The sequence below is a fragment of the Anabrus simplex genome, chromosome 12 (genome assembly GCF_040414725.1).
Source record: "Anabrus simplex isolate iqAnaSimp1 chromosome 12, ASM4041472v1, whole genome shotgun sequence".
NCBI classification, from domain to species: domain Eukaryota; kingdom Metazoa; phylum Arthropoda; class Insecta; order Orthoptera; family Tettigoniidae; genus Anabrus; species Anabrus simplex.
The window spans coordinates 71646881-71665659 of record NC_090276.1 but is presented as its reverse complement, the minus strand read 5'-3'; the positions used below and the strand labels follow the sequence as shown (position 1 = coordinate 71665659).

The window sequence follows — 18779 nt, the reverse complement described above, 5'->3', positions numbered from 1 at the left end:
GCTGTCATTTTCAGAACTTCCCGCCACTCGCTACATGATAAACCCTCATGGTGCATTATCCACCGGTTTGATGAAGGAAATTCACTGAGGACGACACCATTTTTCGCACTTGAGATCGTTCAGGTACTTCTACCTTTTACAATAATCCATAAATCCGATCGAACCAACATCAATATTCAAGCAGAGCTTCAGTAAGCATTTATTTATATGTTCAATAAAATTTCTGGTGACCAGGATATACGCGTTCTGATTATTTTGCAGGGTTTTCCGGGCGTTTATAGTCTGGAGAGAGTGTCTTTCCACTGTTCACGATGTACAAGACTCTTCTAATTTCCATGACTGGATATCATACTATCAGGAACATATGTAGGTAGGAGAATTTCCTTAAGTGTGCATCTCATCATTATGTCGCTGTCTTGAACGAATTTTGCTAGGGGTTACCACTTGCAAAGAATACAGTAATGTTGGTCAGACTAAGGAGGTAAGAACGAGAGCTTCTGGTCAGTGTGAAGCAATGCAGAGGTTAAAAGAGACTCTATTTCGCTATTTCATTCTTTCATTGTCTTTTGCGAGTCGAAAGTTATTCCATTCCCGAGGGAATTATTGCATCATAAGTAGATGTTTCTTCTTGATAAACTTGTTTCCCCTTCACATTCAATTAGCGAAGCCTATGAAGTCTATCATTTTCACTTCCTCTGATGCCCCTCTCTTATTTTTGTTGAAATATTCCTTCCTCGAAGAGTAGGACATCTTCCTTTTCCTCCTATGATTAGGAGAGGATGGTTAACTAATTACTCTTCCCTTAAAACATCTGAACAATCTCGTACTCTTTCATTTCCTCTCTTGAATGAAAACAGAGTTCCTTCGATGTTTTAAATATCTAAGGAGTGTCACCGTGTATTTATAGAGCGAAGAAATTTAGAAGGAAATAGGGTAAACGGTGATGTGTAACTAAATCAATGATCACTTCCCATCTCTCCCTAGCGACGGGCTGACATGGGGATTAGCCGGCCGCCGGCTACGGATAAATCGCATTGAATTACCAATAGGACAATCTGGAAGGCATTTCTATGCAGATTGGCCACACTAAGCCGCCAGTTCTATACATACTGCATTTGCTGCTAATAGGGTTCATTGTTTGGTATTGACGTGGTTCCCAATGGGAGTAAGGCGAACGACTTCCACAGTTCCTTGCTGATACGTCTCTCTACATCCCCCTCAGGCACAACTCTGGTAAGCTCCAACAGGAGTTACGAAATGGTCTAAAGTGTCGTTAAATCATTGCCAACATTTTCCATAGAAATTATTGCTCTCTGAAAAGAATGAAGTAATTTCGATATTGAATGAGTTACTTTGGTTCCAGTGTGTGTAACGCTCTTCACGATTACTTATATGGAGAAGTGAAAGAAGATATAAATTAAAGCAGTACAGTTTTTTCTGGTTTTTCTGAGAAAGGGTAGTGTTACTGAAATTGTGCAAACTTTGATCTGGGAAGACTTGGCTGTAAGGAGACAAACAGCTCGACTAAGTGATATTCTCCAACCTGGCAGTGGAGAGATGGCGTGGAATGACATTAGTGGACGAATAATCTTGGAGTTTTTAAAATGAGGAAAGATCATAATATAAAGATGAATTTGGAATTCAACAGGACAAATTTGCTTAAATATTCGTTTATAGGAAGAAGAATTAGAGATTTGAATATTTTTTTTTGCTAGGGGCTTTACGTCGCACCGACACAGATAGGTCTTATGGCGACGATGGGATAGGAATGGCCTAGGAGTTGGAAGGAAGCGGCCGTGGCCTTAATTAAGGTACAGCCCCAGCATTTGCCTGGTGTGAAAATGGGAAACCACGGAAAACCATCTTCAGGGCTGCCGACAGTGGGATTCGAACCCCCTATCTCCCGGATGCAAGCTCACAGCCGCGCGCCTCTACGCGCACGGCGATTTGAAAAAGTTGCCAATGGATATGTTCAATGAATTTCTGCCGTCTTTGAAACCATTTAGGAATCTAGTAAAAGAATGAATTGATTAAATAATTAATCCATTGTTATAAGTGACACAGAATACCAAATTACGTGGAAAAGTGAATTATCTGATTTTAAAATTAGAATCCTCGTTATTTCCATTTTTAAATGACAGACATTTTGTTTACACAATATGAATAACCTGAACCTTGCATCCAAACTATTTCTAAAATGGAAGGTTTTTGCCTTTTTTCAGATGACCTAGCGATCATCACTAAGAATAAGGAGGAAACTATAAATTTTATCTTTAAGAGGTCATTCTAAAATTGCAGATATTGTAAAAGAAAAACGTAATATTCATAGGAAAATTTTCGGCCCCACACCAGAATATTGAATTTGTATCGAAAGGCGAACTGAAGATCTTTAATCACACAGGGAGTTTCATCAGTACTGCACGGAGGAGACGTTTGAATTTTGGACGCATTTTTAGGATGGATAGTAATAGACTCAAAAGAACATTATTCATTGTAAGAAATTCCCAGAACAGGAGAATAAATTGAACATTGGGGAAGACATCATGTGAAATTGCGAAGTCTTTAGGACCTCAGTAAAGAAACACACCTTTATGGTGAAAATTAGCAGCAGGAATGGTACAACGTGGTCTGAAGAACGGAAGAGGCAACACAGTGTGTTTGTGAAGATAGAAACAGGAAGGCAAACGTCATCAGGCCAATGAACCAAAGATGACCAGAGCGTTCTGGAAGACGGGGAACATCTAAATCATGTCTATCACGAAACACGGTCATCAGACCTGAAACACTGTGCGTATCTGAAACATTGGTCTTGCATATAAAAAGAGAACTAGAAAACATCAAGAAACTAGAGAGAATAATTGTCAGAAAAGTTCTAGGGCCCAAAAGGACACAAGAAGGATACCGGTTGCGAAGTAGACAGGAGACTGAGCAGATATCCAACATAGTACACGACAAGATGAAACGTCGACTGAAATTCTGTGGTCACATCAAAAGAATGCCGGACAGCCGAATGTCTAGACATATCTTGGAATACACCGAAAGCATGAGGAACATGAAGTGGATCGCCGAAGTTAGAGAAGACTTGAAGGATGTTGGCATCACGGACTCGGACCTACACGACAGACGGATATTCAGTCAAAAAGTTCATTGAATTGAAGACTGGTACAACATGGTCTGAAGAAGTAAGAAAGCACACAGTGAGAAGATGAAAGAAGTGTGGCACCTTAGGAAATCTCACATCAAGTAGACGCTTTACGTGGTCCATTTGTGGCTTATACGAGTAAATGAATGACTAATTGACTACTTGGTGATATATTCCTAGATACATGGAGATTTTTTTTTGTTTCCTAGGACCATTCTATTCACTAACATTGACAATTGATGCGGTAAAAGTAAATGACTTTAAATCGTGGGCTTTTGGCAACGGCTTCGGACGAATAAGCTAATTTATATGAATATTCTTTCAGTGAGACAGAGACACTTTCGGTTACATAAATCAGATAAGAACAGGGGCGTAATATCCGTGCATTCCTCGTCTAAACAATAATATATTCGATGCAACCATAAACAATGTTAGATAATAGACCATTTACTCAAAATAAAGGTCTGAAATCCGATTAAGATTCTCTTGATATTGGTGCTATAAATAGTGTTAGGGAGAGAGAGAGAGTAAGGGGGGTGTAGGGGTGTAAGGGGGCTTTTGGTATCGCATAGGAGGAGGCTGTTGGATTCGGGCCAATGGCAGACAAACATGGCCATAAATACGAAGTGAGCCATTATTGCCTCCCATAGGTGGCTCTGGAGGCATTAAGCGTGACAGAATCGGCGTGGAGGGGCGGGGAAGTGACGGCTAGCCACAAGATCTAGGTGGCTTTGACACAATAGCGTGTCACACCACCACGGTGTTGTGCGGTGGAGTATCTAGCTGGCTGTGGAACTATGTTTCTGCCGTGTAGGAGGGAGGGCTAAATAGTGTGTCACCGGGGTACGGCTGGAGAAGCAGGGAGGAAGATCGAGATGGCTGTGTAATAAACTATAGAGAGCGCGGGGGAGAGGGAAGAGAAAGATTTATGTACAGTTTGCAAACGTGAATTAGGGCAAGCGCCGTTCAATACAGGAAATATGGGACTTTAGGCTGCACGGTTAACATGAAATACCCGTAGATAATAGCTAATTCTTAATAAAGATTAACTAAAGGTAATAAATTATGCCATTTTCTGGTAAGCTATCTTCCGAGAGCATTTTGATAAATAATCGCACACACTATAGGCTATGATGCACTTCAACGTTCAGTCTGCGAACTTCTGTAGATGATCTACGTGGTTTTGTAATTGTCACTGTGGTCTCGTCTAATTTTTCACCTCTCAACTTGACAGCATTAACAATGAGATTTTTCTTTACTTCTGTAATTCTCCATGGCCTAGATTATTATTCTCAAACATAACTCATTATCCTTCATCCGCCTCACATAACATTACCACCGGTGACTGTTCTTACACATCCCTTTATGAATCTCCTCCTCAAGAATGAGACTCAAATCAGCTTCAGGATGTTGATCGGTTACCTGTCAGCAAAATATAAAATACGTATCGATGGATTGTCACAGGCCTGGGAATCAATGTAAATGGGACCGTCCCTAGTCAGACATTGACATTACTACAAAATTTGAAAGTTCCATTCTGGGAGTTACAAAAAATAGTAACACAGATACTGAGGGACTCTCTAAGTTTATTCATTTCTATCCACACCTGAGAACGTGATTAAAATTCCTCCCCCACTAACCTTGGAATAAAGAAGATAATAAAAGCATTAACAATTAAATTTCCATTTTTTGATATTTTTAAAATCCAGTGAAATTGTAAGCTGACTGTACTCCGGATCTGAATAGTCACCTTCATTGGCGGACGGATGATTTATTTCTTTAATAAATCTCTCACTCTGTCCCTTACCAGCATTCGTTGTCGCTAATATCATGTCTGTTAATTCCACCTTATCTGTATATAAAATTCCCTTATTCTGTCCGTCATTCACAGCGATATTGAGAAAACGATAAGGTTCCAACAGCTGAAAATGCTACAAGTTATGGATTGTTATGATTTCTTTACACAAAAAATAGCATGAACCTACCACGACATTTTCACGTTTTTGAAAAAAATACGCTTCTTTGAGTGAAGTTATGATCACATTCGCCATGATAACGTAGGTACACAGCTATATCTATCGGCATGAGGTCGAACTACATTCGTCGTGACTTCTGTTACCTTGCACAGTTATATTTCTTCTCTTCTTCTTCTTCCTTTCTAGCCTATTTCAATCCACTGCTGGATATGGGCCTCTTCCATATGCTTCCATCGTCTTCGGTATTGAGCCACTTGGAACCAGCGTGTTCCAGCCAACACCTTTATGTCGTCGAGCCATCTCTTCTGCGGTCTTCCAGTGCCTCTCTTGTGTTCCCATGGTCTCCAGTGAACAATCCTAGAGGTCCACCTGTTGTAGCCTTGTCGAGCTACGTGTCCTACCCATTGCCATTTTAATCTTGCTACTCTCTCTAGGATGCCTGTTACATTAGTTCTTCTCCTTATGTCCTCTGAACGGACTTAATACTGGTACCATTTATGGCTTAAAATAACAAGGCAATGATGACCATCATATCTGAACTGCTCAGTGACAAATATTATGTTTCAGTGATTTTTTTCATTCCGAGTTTTATCGATAACCACGAAATAGAGCAGCCCACTTGATGACCAGGGTCGTTACGCGTCAATTACTTTATAGACAGGCTTATGTACTGGTGAATAATATTCCTTATATCCACACATCTTTCACCCACGCACAGTGAATTCGATGTGACAAATGAGCGAAGTTACAGTTTCTTCCCATATTGTCGATGGCAAGAGTGAGCTTCCTACATTAACTTTACTATATCTTGATTCTATATATACTGTACATGTAATTCTTTATTTAGCAAACTGACCCTCAGCGGGTTTACCATTAGACACAGTATTGCACAATTTGTATATCTTGGAATATAACTTATTCATTGAAAGAAACACGGACACATGCAATTGTTGCTAGGTACATTTCTTTGAAGGGAGACCTCTTCCACATCTCGGCAATCATTCCTGGTATAGTACATCTTGCACATACTAACAATCCTTAAACGGTGACGGAGTTTAAATGGTATTTTTCCATGATGTAATTAGTTACTGAAACATAGATTGCCTGCTACTCAGAGTACGCATCGTGCGGCTGTTGTTAGATTCGTGACATACTGTTAGTTTTCTTGGATTTATTAACCGAAGTTATTTTGTATTTATTCTTATTCCATGACTCTGTAAACGTTTGAGTGTCCTCCCAGGTGTTATCAAGGCGACAGGTTAAGACTTCATTTGCGTCACTCTTGAAGCAGTTGAGTGGCGTAATCAATTCGGCTGTCATCTCTAAGGATTGCTGGGCTTGTCAACTCCATGAACTATTTTCTGTTACATATACGTAAGGGAATTAGATATTTATAATGTTTTCCAGGTTTGTATAAAGTCACATGCGAAAAATCTCTAAATAAAATGGAATAACGCCTGTCAGTCCGTCCTCGTAAATGGAGGATCTTTCACATTACTATGTTTTATTAAAATATTTTATTTATGAAATAGTTCGAAAAACGCATGTAATAGATTTATTCTAGACCAAGTACCATGCCTACTTCAGCATAATAATGGCAGTTTATTGATATGAAGGAGTAGCCACCTTACTGATAGTCTGTGATTGGCTGAATGTGGCAAAAGTACATCGTTGAAAAGTTTTCTTTAAAGGACGAATTCAAGAGTGTTAAAAAATCTCCACAGATACTGAAAAGTTTGTGGAAGAGAAAGTAAAATTTCGTGGCTTCTATTATATTCTTAGTTTGTCACTCTGAAAGGTAATAGGAACTCTAAATTTGAGCAGTAATATATAAAAATTGGGTAAATTAGGAAGTTGATGCCGAGCACATATATTCTCCTTCATCAACGGTCCGAAGGAATGGAAATCAGTAGGTGGATGACAATTTAATCATTGTAACATATACGATGTTTAGAATCTTAGTTCCCCTCGTGCACAAAATTTTGAAATTAAAAACTTCTTAAGCTTAATCCAGTTGTTTCTGTGGTCGCCTGAGCCAGCCAGGCTTATTTTGGTTTTGGGTGGAGACTTAAGGGCAGATGCCCTTCCTGATGTTACGTGACATATTAGATGAAAATCTCCTCTCTGGTTCTACCGGTATTCGACTCTTAGCCTTCCAAGTCCGAAGCCAGCAGCTAAGCCACTAAGCTATTTACGATACCCCCTCAAAATAATAATCATTAGAGTACTGAATTTTATGCATTAATAGATTAAAATGCAAACATCTGAAGCGAGTATAAAGTAGTATCTAGTGCACGCAACAACTAAGTTATGAGTATTGCATAGACTTTAGGTTCATGACACATCAGAACCCCGAGAACTTGCTACTCTTGCTACACTACGGAAGAGTGGGTGGACAACACTTCCTAACTACCAAATTAGTTTGCAGTCTAATCTGTTACTGCTTAGAATTTGGGGTCTATCTAATTATATACTAACGAAATTTCTTATTAAACTCATAAAAGTAACCAGGGATTTATTTTCCATCCCATTTTAATTTTTTGGCAAGGAAGTTTAAAAGTTTTTAAAATATTGTATGTTTAGAATACCAACCCTACCTTAGAAAATGTTTGATGCCGCGTTAAGTGGCTCAGGCGGTTAAGGTGCCGGCCTTCCGATCCCAACTTGGCAGGTTCGAACCTGGCTCGGTATAGTGACATTTGAAGTTGCTCAAAGAAACCAGTCTCTTGTCGGTAGGTTTACTGGCTCCTAACAGAATTCCTGCGGTACTAAATTCCGGCACCTCGGAGTCTCTGAAAACCGTAGAAGTGATTAGTGGTACATATAAAATGCATAGTTCTAGTTGAAAACATCCTAGGGATATGAGTTACGAATTTTAGGTAAATTTAATAAAGTATGAGAATATATTCCTTATGTATTCCTAAGGATTACAATCATATTCTTAATCATCGTTATCCGGTCCATTAGATTTGTAGTTTACCTTTTTCTACCACTACGAGTGTTAATGTGAGTCAGGACATAGTTTCACTTAAGCCCTTATAACTATGTTCGTTGTGGACATTTCTCAAAAAATATGAAAGGTCTGAGGGTATTGAACCAAGGAACACATTACAGGAAGAGTTATGTGAATAGTTGATCTGGGTAGGATTTAAATAAAAAAAACTAGTAACCAAATAAGCGATTTTAGGCTATTTTTCTGGAACTCCATTTAGGCCGGAAGTCATTTTTGACTCTTTCTAAATTATGATACTTTGAGCTATCACAGACTCACAATTTGAAATATTTCTCGGCCCTTTAACCCTTCGACGTTCGCCACATTTAATGAATTGCTTCATTTTACTTTTTTCGTCGCATTGGCTACTTTGCTAAGAAATTTTTTCAACATTAAAATGTATAATGTTATTAAAATGTTTGATTCTTTCGCCCCCTGGAACATACCATTGGAAGAGGGACATCTTTCTCTTCTGCATTCCTCCGGGTATTTAAATGGGTCTACGACACGAGTGTAATTCTTCCACGTGCCCTATCTGTTTGCCACTTCCAGAACGATATAATTCTACCTGCGTGACTGATCGTTTACCACTTGCGGTCGGTTCTAGTGGTCTCTCCCCCACGTCCTTGTTGGCGTCTACACACCCTCCCTTCCCCCTTGACGTGCTTCCGCCTCCTTCCCAGTTTTAGTCGCCTTATCTGTCGCGCCCCATTGACTGCGCGGTGCGATTCAGATCTGAATATAAACACACACAGAGAGAACTTGGAGCCTCACTTTCAACAAATGTCGGCCAAACTTTTGTCTTCTCTCCGGCGAGTGTTCCTGATAGGGATATCCAGGGATAGTAGCACAGAGGGAGAGTAAAGTACGTCCAATAGCGACTCAGAATACACAAGCGTGCCATCATTTTCTCCCCGATTGTAGAGGTCTCATTCACTTTGCCACCACTTGAGAAATTCACAAGTTGTTAGACAGCCCTGAACATTCTCCTATCCACTTGTGTCAGGTTACGTCATGATCCTTTTATTTAAATCCATGATTTAAAGGAGTTTGAATCTTTGCTTCTCTTGAAGTTGTAAAGTATTTTGATTTATACCTATTTCTTAAAGTAACGAATATACTTCGGAAAGAAAGTTCTTGGAACCTTCAACAAATGAGAGATGTTCTAGTTGCAGATGACCCAGAATTGAGTGTACTTAAGTGATATGTAGTCTTCGGGTTTTTAGGCTTCTAAACGCAAACTAATTTGGTTTGTAGGAGATGTCGTGCAACGCGTTCCTCCACAAAGTAGCAAGAGTAACATAAATTCTAGGAGTTCTATCGGTCGTACCCCTGATGTATATGCAAATTTCACAGCATAACTGTTGTACAAGATAGTGTACACTTGTTACTCGCTTAAAGTAAGATTGCATTCTAACCTATCAGAGCCTCAAAATCCTAAGTCTAGTGATATGTCACGCTTCTACAGTACTCCTTCTAGGCAACTTCTTCTATATTCCCATTTTCCTGCTTCTCCTTTTTTTCTTCTTTTTTCCTTTCCTCCATTTTCATTTTTTGCCATTTATTTCTCTTCTCCTCTAGACTTGTTGTGGATGTGAACATTTTAACGTTGATAACATTTATTTAACTTTCTCTTTGAAAAGGTGCTTTCGAAATTTCAAACGTTTTGCTTTCTACACACTTCTGTAAGAAAATAATGTTCTTGGAACCTTTGTTATGCAATATATTAACCCCTCCCTTGTAGAAAGTATTTTATAACTTCTCTACCAATCTTTCTAGGGACACGTTCAGAAATGATACAAATAACTTTATTAAAAATTTTAAAACGTTTTTACTTCAATATTTTGAAAGTAACCAATGTTTCTCGGAGCTTTCTTAGAAATAACTTTCGCTCCCGTATAAGAGATATATTTTAGCACCTCTGCAACAGTCTCGCTAGACATCTGCAATATTTTATAATAATTTAATTATGCGAGATTGTGAAAAATAATTTCTTTTAATCCGTTTATGCTCTTGTGTTGGTTTCTCCCCTGCACTCAACGAGGAATCCCACGTCCATCGCCTCAAGAGCCGTGTCCTGGAGAATGAAAATGTTCATCGATGATACAACTGGGGAAGAGGACAACTACTGTGCCAAGTCAGCCTCGCCTGTTATGCTAAACAGGGGCCTTGTATGTGATGGGATGATTGAAGTGATAGGCAAGGAAGAGGGAAGGAAGCGGCTGCGGCTTTAAGTTCGGTACCATCCAGGAATTTGCCTGGAGAAGATGGGGAATCCACGGAAAATCATTTCGAAGACAGCTGAGATGGGAATCAAACCCGCCTCTTCTCAGTTGTCCTCCCGAGGCTGAGTGGACCCCGTGCCAGTCCTCGTACCAGTTTTCAAATTTCGTGGCAGAGCCTGGAATCGAACCGGTGCTTCCGGGAGTGGGAGCTAGTCACACTAACCACTACACCTCAGAGGCGAACTGTAAAAAATAAAATGTTGTGCGTTTTACAATTAACATAAAGGTGGGTGAGTTTTGAATTAACTTAGTTGGCGGTGAAGTGAATCTGGCCTTACTCTTCACTGAGCCATTGTTAAGGCTTTGATTCACCAATGATTAGAAGTCAGACTGTAATAATTTCGGAAATCTTAACTCATGAATAGTTGGGAAGCATTGCTCAATAATTGTACACATTTAACTCGCAAGTATTTTGAAAGAAGACTTTAACAATTTTAAAATGTTGTTTTGCAAATATTAGAGAGAGGGAATATATTGAAACATGTGTTAAGAAGTAAGCCATAGTTTCGAATTTCGAACACACAATTCAAATATTATACTATAACAATACATTATTAGACAAGGAATGACAATACACAGTATTAAACAAAGAATGACACGTTTCGTTCCTGAAAGGACATCATCAGATTCTATCCACTCTAGCATTTACTACTTTTTTGATCGCTTGTTTCATTCTTAAATTTGTTGGATCGCGTTGTAACTCCTGCAATCCCTTATTGTTGAAGAATTCTATTGTTTTTACTATGTACGAGTCTTTCTTCATTATGGCTGTTGTGTTCCCTTTATCTAATTTTGTGACGATGAGGTTGTCGTTTTGTATTTTGTATTGAGTTGCACAATTCGGTTGTTTGCTGGAATTGTCTTGTATGACTGCTTTTAGGGCTTCGTTGGTAGAGTAGAGTAGATACAAAGCAGAACATTATTTAGGATAAGCTACAGGTTCCAAGTTCCTATTAAACAGAAATAAACATAAATATTTTATTGTAACTCGATAGAATCTGATGATGTCCCTTCAAAAATTGTGTGTATTTTTATTCCTTGATTAATAAGGTATGTTTTTTACAGGTTAGATGGAAGAGACTGAAAAGCTTTTAAGTTATATTTTGAACAACGTTATTCACAAATATTATGAAATAGAAACACACTTACCTCCATAGTCCTAGCGCCTCAACACTCCACTCTTTAACTATCTACTTCTTTACTCTTAAGATACAAAAGAACGCCCGTGAGCCAGTGTCTACTGACAGTAAGGAGCGGATCTTGAAGGGCGCAGAATGCCTTGGATTGGCGTTATCTATTAGATCAGGGGGCTGAGGAAGCTTTGGTATACCCCTGTGGTGGCGGCGGTCGCCTTTATGGCACTTGCTAACTTGCTCCAGCTTATGAATTTTCATCGCAGGAGATATTTATGGGTGTAGTAGCGTTCGTGGGTAATAAAATCATTTTCTCGAGTAGAAACAACTTTGTCCATGAAGGGTTTAATTCGAGTGTTGTCTGTTGGCTCTAGGCAGCTCGTGTACACTCGTAATAATTGGACTTGCATGGTAGATAAACTCATTCCATTAAATAAGATGGAATGGTGCCAGTTTTACTGGGAATCAAACCTTCAACAAACGGGAGATGTTCTACTTGCGTGATATGTCACCCTGTTACAATAATTCTTTTAGGCAGCTTTTCTTAGAAATCAATCCTCCTGATTCTCTTTCTCTCTTATCTTCATTGTCTTCAATTTCCTCTCCTCTTCTAGTTTCAATTCCCTTGCTTTCCTTTTTATCATTTAGTTCTTGACCATCCCTAAGAAGATTCCCCTCAATCTTTCTCGTTCTTCTTTCCGTGCCTTCCGTTGTATTGCAGATCTCCTCCTCCGCTTTCACCTTACGTTATTTTCCCATATCCCTTACTCATTCCCAAACTTTTCGTAGTTTTTCGTTTCCTCTCTCGACTTATTCTAATCCTCGTAGTCAGTTCCGTATTTTTCTTCATCCTCCTTCATTTTTAAATTCTGCGTAAGTATCTTTCATCCACTTCTTCACTCGTCTTGTTCTCTACCTTATTTCCTTTCCTACGAATCAGCATACTACTTTTCACTTCCTTTGACCCGGATTCCATTCGCACCTGCAATTGCACAGTGTGTCTAGAATGTGGTCCAATTCATACGTAGGCAAAATTATCATTTATGACAAGAAGGTAAATAACACAATTCTTGCTCATATTAAAGCTAGATAACCACGATTTCCTCACCTTTAGCTTTGATAATTACTGACGTAAGGGTGTATTTAGAATTGTATCCTTTGATGACGTTGATTATTCTGAATCCAAGAAAATTATCTGGTGATCTGTGTAAAAGGTATCTCATTGAATTTATGAACGGTGGATTTTACTGAAGTAACAGTAGTGCGTAGCCTTACAATGCTGCAGTTTCACTTCAGACTTAGACTAGTGACACTAAATCATTTACGCTTATCAGTATTCAAAAGTTTCGGAAGCATTCATTCGCAAGCGTATTTTAAAGAATGACTAATTTCTTTTCACTAATTTTCCCAAATCTTGTACGTTATAGTGTTCTTGTGATAAAATGAAATCAGATCGTTGAATAAGTTTCAGCAAAATTTAATTTTAACAGTGATTTCGTTTACACACAATTAAGTTCCTTAAGTTTACAAATTTGGTTTAATAATTGGAGAGGAGATGTATATCATTAATTTGAATTCTTGGTAGATTTTGAAGTAGAGAGTGAGGAGACGTACAAAAATCGTAAAATGCATGCAAGTTAATTTAATAGGGACGCACTTCAATATATTCGCATAGTTCTTTGTGAAGGTTACGTGAGCTTACACTTTAACATCACTATGTTTACATTTTGTTGCACTGAGATCAGATGTTGTAGTTATTGCAAGATATCAAATTTCCTTGCCTTTACTTACCAGTACTACCTTAGTTTACGTATTTCTTCATTTGATTGTGAGGCTATTTAGGAATTTTAATAATTAGAAGCCAGATGTATATGCAGTAATAGGTTAGAATGCAAACTTACTGAAGCGAGTAACAAGTATATCCTAGCCCGGACAGCAGTCATGTTACGCGAATTGCATAAACATTAGGGGTTCGGCTTCTCAGAACCCCTAAGAGTTATGCTACTTCCATCACAATAGAGAAGAGCTGGCTAGTCGACACTTCCTACTAGACAAATTGATTGCATTCTAACCTATTACTGCCTACTGCTCTAATAATATTGATGTAAAAGACAGAACGTATTAGTCACTAGTAAGACCCCCATTAGAGTATTGCTCCAGTTTATGAGACATTCACCAGGATAACTTGATTCGAGAAGTGGAAAAGATCAAACGAAAGGAGCACTATTTGTGTTAGTAGTATTACGAAAATGTCGTAAATTTTGTGAGACTTCTTAGGAGAAGAGCTGCTTGACAAAGCGGCATGCTCCATGCTGGCAGCGGAGAGATAGCGTGGAATGACATCAGAAAACTTCTTCACCTTAACCCGCTTCAAGCGGGGTCGATGTTTCTGGCAAGTCTATTCCACGTGATCCTATCACACACATCATCTTCCCCTAATTTCTTCTCCTTCAGATCTTCTCGTACATTGTCTGTCCACCTCCTTCTTGGTCTCCCCCTATTTCTAGTCCCATTCACAGTCATATCCATCACTCTCATTCCTTCATAGCTCTCATCCCTTCGCATAATGTCAACACAACATAGCAGTAATCTCTCCTTACTTCCTTAGATAGTTCTGTCACTTTAACTGTTCCTCTGGTTTTCTCCTTTTTGATACGGAACATTCTAGTGACACAGCTCATCCATCGTAGCATCTTCATCTCTGCAACATATAATGTATTACATTGTGTCTTTGCTGTTGCCCAAGTCTCTACACAATACAACTTGGCTGGACTCAGTGCTCTCTTGTAGGCTTTCCCTTAATCTTTATGCCAAGTCTTTTGTCCCACACGGTGACAGACATTCTTTTCCAGTTTATCCAGGCAGAATGCACTCTGTAGTTAATCTCCTTGTTTAGGCTGCCATCCTTAGACACAAAAGATTCTAAAATCTTGAAACCATCCACTGTTACTAAGCACGTACCATCCATCTCTAACTATCCATTCTACTCACCTCCGAGGCACAGGTATTCGGTTTTCTTTCTATTAATTTTTAGGGCTCTGTCTTCCAAGGATTTTCTCAAGCTTTCCAGCCTCTCTTCCAGTTCTATCTTAGCGGTGCTACACAAAACAATATCATCAGCAAACATCATGTCAGATAAGACGTCCATCACAAGTTTGAATATGTGTGGACTCAGTGAGGACCCCTGAAGCAACCCAACTTGAAGTGGTATCCATCCAATCAACCCTACACTGATTCTTACTCTCGTTATAGCTCCCTCGTACATATACTGCATATTTCTCATAAACTTTACCGGCACTACCCTGGTCCTGATGTGGGACTCTCTCATAGGCCTTCTCTAAGTCCATAAAGACCATGTGTAACCTTTTATTTTTCTCCCTGTGCCTCTCTATGGTTTGTCTGAACGCAAACGTTGCATTAGTGGTACTTTTTCCAGGCATGAAACCAAACTGTTCATCCCCCCATTGCTGTTTCTTATCGAAGCCTTTTTTCAATAACATTCCCCAAGATTTTCATCGTATGGGTCATTAGTTTTATCCCTCTATAATTAGAATAGTCCTGAAGGTGTCCCTTCTCTTTGCAAATAGGCACTATTGTTGCCTGCCTCCACTCCATGGGCATTTTCTCTTCCTCATAAGTCAGTTGCATTACATCCCAGAGCATATCCGTTCCGGAATGACATCAGAAAACGAATAAGCTTAAAAAGAGTCTTATTTGCTACTTGCTTTACGTCGCACCGACACAGATATGTCTTATGGCGACGATGGGATAGGAAAGGCCTAGGAAGTAGAAGGAAGCGGCCGTGGCCTTAATTAAGATACAGCCCCGCTATTTGCCTGGTGTGAAAATGGGAAACCACAGAAAACCATCCTCAGGGCTGCCGACAGGGGGCTCGAACCCACTATCCCCCGATTAGTGGATACTGGCTGCACTTAAGCGACTGCAGCTATCGAGGAAAGATGTGAAGATAAAGTTGGAATTGAAGAGGTCAAAGTAGGGCAAATATTTGTGTACTGGAAGAGGAATCAGGGATTAGAGTAATTCTCTAAGGGGTATGTCACATAAATGAACTGTTTTGAAATCGTTCAGGAAAATAATAGGTAGTCAGCCCTTAATCTACATCAGAAATAAATCTGCGGAGTTTACATGACTCTATAACACATTTGTATTGTTTGCTATTGGATGAAGTGGTTGTATCTTTCAGGAATATGTTTTGCAACAAGTACTTTGTCTGCCTCTGCGCTGGATGACGTTGAGCTGCGTTTGAAATGTGGGCGATCAGGAATGTGTGAGATCTAATTTTGTGAAACTGCCGCTCGCTTTGTTGCGGCTATTTTTCAACATTGTAGGTAAATACTGCAAATTATGCAAAATCACTTACCTATTTTTGTGATGTGAGTATGAAAGCTCGCGTAAATGAAATTTGGCATCTTGTAATAATGTTACTGAGTGTTAAAGCTTTACACTGGATGAGGGGAGAGGAAGGTTGGTGGTGGGGCGTCAGACGTGTGATGGGGTTTCTATCATGTTCTATAGCAGTGTATATGTGGATTTACCACGCATTTGCATTCATCAGTGTATATGTGAGCATGTGTGTGTGTGCTAGTATCGAGAGCAGATCACGGGCATGAGTTGGGCGCGCGGCAATTGTTTGTGACATGAAGCTAATTGGACGCTGACTCGCCCCTCTTTGTTCTGTCTCACTCTAGCTCCTGTTTCTCTCTCTCACTCGCTCTAGTATTATGATTGATGCGTATGTTTGTGTCAGGTGACACTTGAAAATTAATTAATGTAAATGTTCCCAACGCGATTATTCATATCATGTGAAGTCAGTCGGACCAAACGAGGCATTCGATAATCGATTACAGAACAGAGTAGTAGCAGAACAATGGAGCAGCAGAGAAGCCCATGTATGTATGTATGCATATTCAAACAAGGATGGCATACTATATACATGCTGGAGAAGGATAGCAGATTACAAAAGCACAGATTATAAACAATACTAGTAATATTTTTTTAGTGGTGTGTTTGGTATGAGGCAGAAGAGGAGGAGGTGTGTTTTGTATTATTGTGGAATTGATAGGAACAGAATGTGTGTGTACAAAATATAATCGCTATGCTAGTTATGGGGATGATAGTGAAGACTAGAAGAGAATTGCGAACGATTATATCGTCAACATCATCAACATGCAAAATATGTTAGAAATACACAATATTAAACAAATCCAACTGCAAACCCAGCTGTTTGTGACCCTTTAGAAGCTGTTCCCAGTGTGTACACAACACGCAGGACTTTTTTTTTTTGTTACAGAGATTGAACATTTTTTTCTCTACTGCCGAAGTCTGGACTTGAAAGCGTGGAGAATAGAGATGATCAGTCGATTTTTTCCTACAAAAAATTGTGAGGGTTTATTTAATTTTTATCTCTGAGTATCCGATGCATATTGGCAAAATATAATTGTATCGAACAAGTAAGGGTTGTCTTCAACAGACCATGTGTATGCTTGCTTTCAACAGATTCAATAACAGCTTTAGCGTGCGATGAAGTGAGACCCTGTTGATGGAGATAATCGTATTAGCACTCTGGTCACTTAAGTCGTTAAGAATAAGGTCAGTAGGGAAGCTGAAGAAAGGTTAGTAAGAAAGGAAAGATCAGTTCAAATCGGTGAATAACTCAGGAGGTTGTAAACCTGACTGGCAGGCGACGAAAGTACAGGGCTGCAAAAATATGAGAAATCTAAGAAAGATACTGGCGATTAAAGAATGAATTAGATAGAATTTGCAGGACAGCTAAGGAAAAAATGGCTGAAAGTGCAAGGATGTTGAAGGTAGAAGTTGCATACAAGAAAATCAAGGAAACGTTTTGAGAGAGGAAAACTAGGTGTATGAATATTAAGACATAAGATGAAAAATCACTTGTAGAGAAAGACAAAGACAGGCAGAAACATGCTAAGAACATATTCAATACTTGTATCAAGTTAAAGAAGTAGTAGGTTTCTGTAAATGATGATGAAATGGGAGACACAATTTTGGGGTCAGAATTCTACAGAGCTTTCAGAGACTTAAGTAGGATCAAGACACCTGGAATTAATGTCATGCCTTCAGAATTACTGACTGACTTAGTAGAAACCAGTATGGCATTTTTATTCTATATAGTGGTCAAGATGTAAGATACAGGAGAAGTGCCATCCGAATTTAAACAGGATATTGTGTTACCTATTCCCAAAAGAGCTGGTGCAGACAAGTGTGAAAACTACCGCACTCTTAGTTGAGTATCTCACGCGTGCAAAATTTTAACACGTACTGTTTACAGAAGAATGGAAAGACAAGTTGAAACTGAGTTGGGAGACGATCAGCTCGGCTTCAGAAGAAATGTAGGAATACTTGAATCAATCCTTCGGTAAACGAATTACGAAACACAAGCCCACGTATATCCAGAAAAGGCATTAAATAATGTTGACTGCACCAAGCTATTTCATATACTGAAGATTATCGGGATCAGATACCGAGAACGAAGAATTATCTACAATCTTTACAAAAGATCAGTCAGCATTGGTGAGAATCGAGGGCTTTGGAAACGAAGCAACAAATCCATAATGGAGGGAGGCAAAGGCCGCAGTTTGTTCCACCTCCATTTAATGCTTATATAGAACAGCCACTAAAGGAAACCAAAGAGGAATTTGGAAAGGGAATCCCAATCCAATGAGAGAAAATGAAAATCCAGAGATTTGCCTATGATATTGTTATTTTATCTAAGTCTGCAGAAAATCTGAAGAAATTACTTGATGATGTGGACAGAGTCTTGGGGATGGAGTGCAGTCGAACGAAGTCATGTGATTAAGGAAATATTAAATTAGGAAATTAGGAAATGAAGTAGATTAACATTGTTACTTGGGTAGTAGAACAACTCACGATGGTAGAAATAAGGAGGGTATAAAGTGCAGACTAGCACAAGCAAGGAAGTCCTTTCTTAAGAAAAGAAATTTGCTCACTTTGAACATTGAATTAGAAAGATCTTTTTGACTAATTTCGTCTGAAGCGTGTCATTGTACGGATGCGAAATATGCACGATAACTAGCTCAGAAAGAAGGAGAATAGAAGATTTTGAAATGTGGCGTTATAGAAGAATGCTGAAGGTGAGATGGATAGATCGAAACACGAATGAAGAGATACTGAACGGAATTGGTAAGAGATCGATTTGGCTAAATTTGACGAGAAGAGACAGAATAATAGAGCACGTACTGAGACCCC

The 18779-nt window shown here is 39.1% G+C and overlaps 1 protein-coding gene across 2 annotated transcripts in view; it reads left to right on the top strand.

Annotated features, from left to right (window-relative positions):
• Positions 1-282: 282 nt before the first annotated feature.
• Positions 283-18779, top strand: part of LOC136884474 (uncharacterized) — a 338275-nt gene continuing 319778 nt past the window's right edge. Inside the window, exon 1 of one of the 2 annotated variants that reach the window (XM_067156669.2) lies at positions 283-366. In XM_067156669.2, coding sequence (XP_067012770.2) covers positions 312-366 — 55 coding nt within the window. In that variant the 5' untranslated portion in view covers positions 283-311. Of the gene's footprint in view, positions 371-18779 lie in introns of both variants that reach the window. The other variant, XM_067156670.2, reaches the window with a different exon arrangement.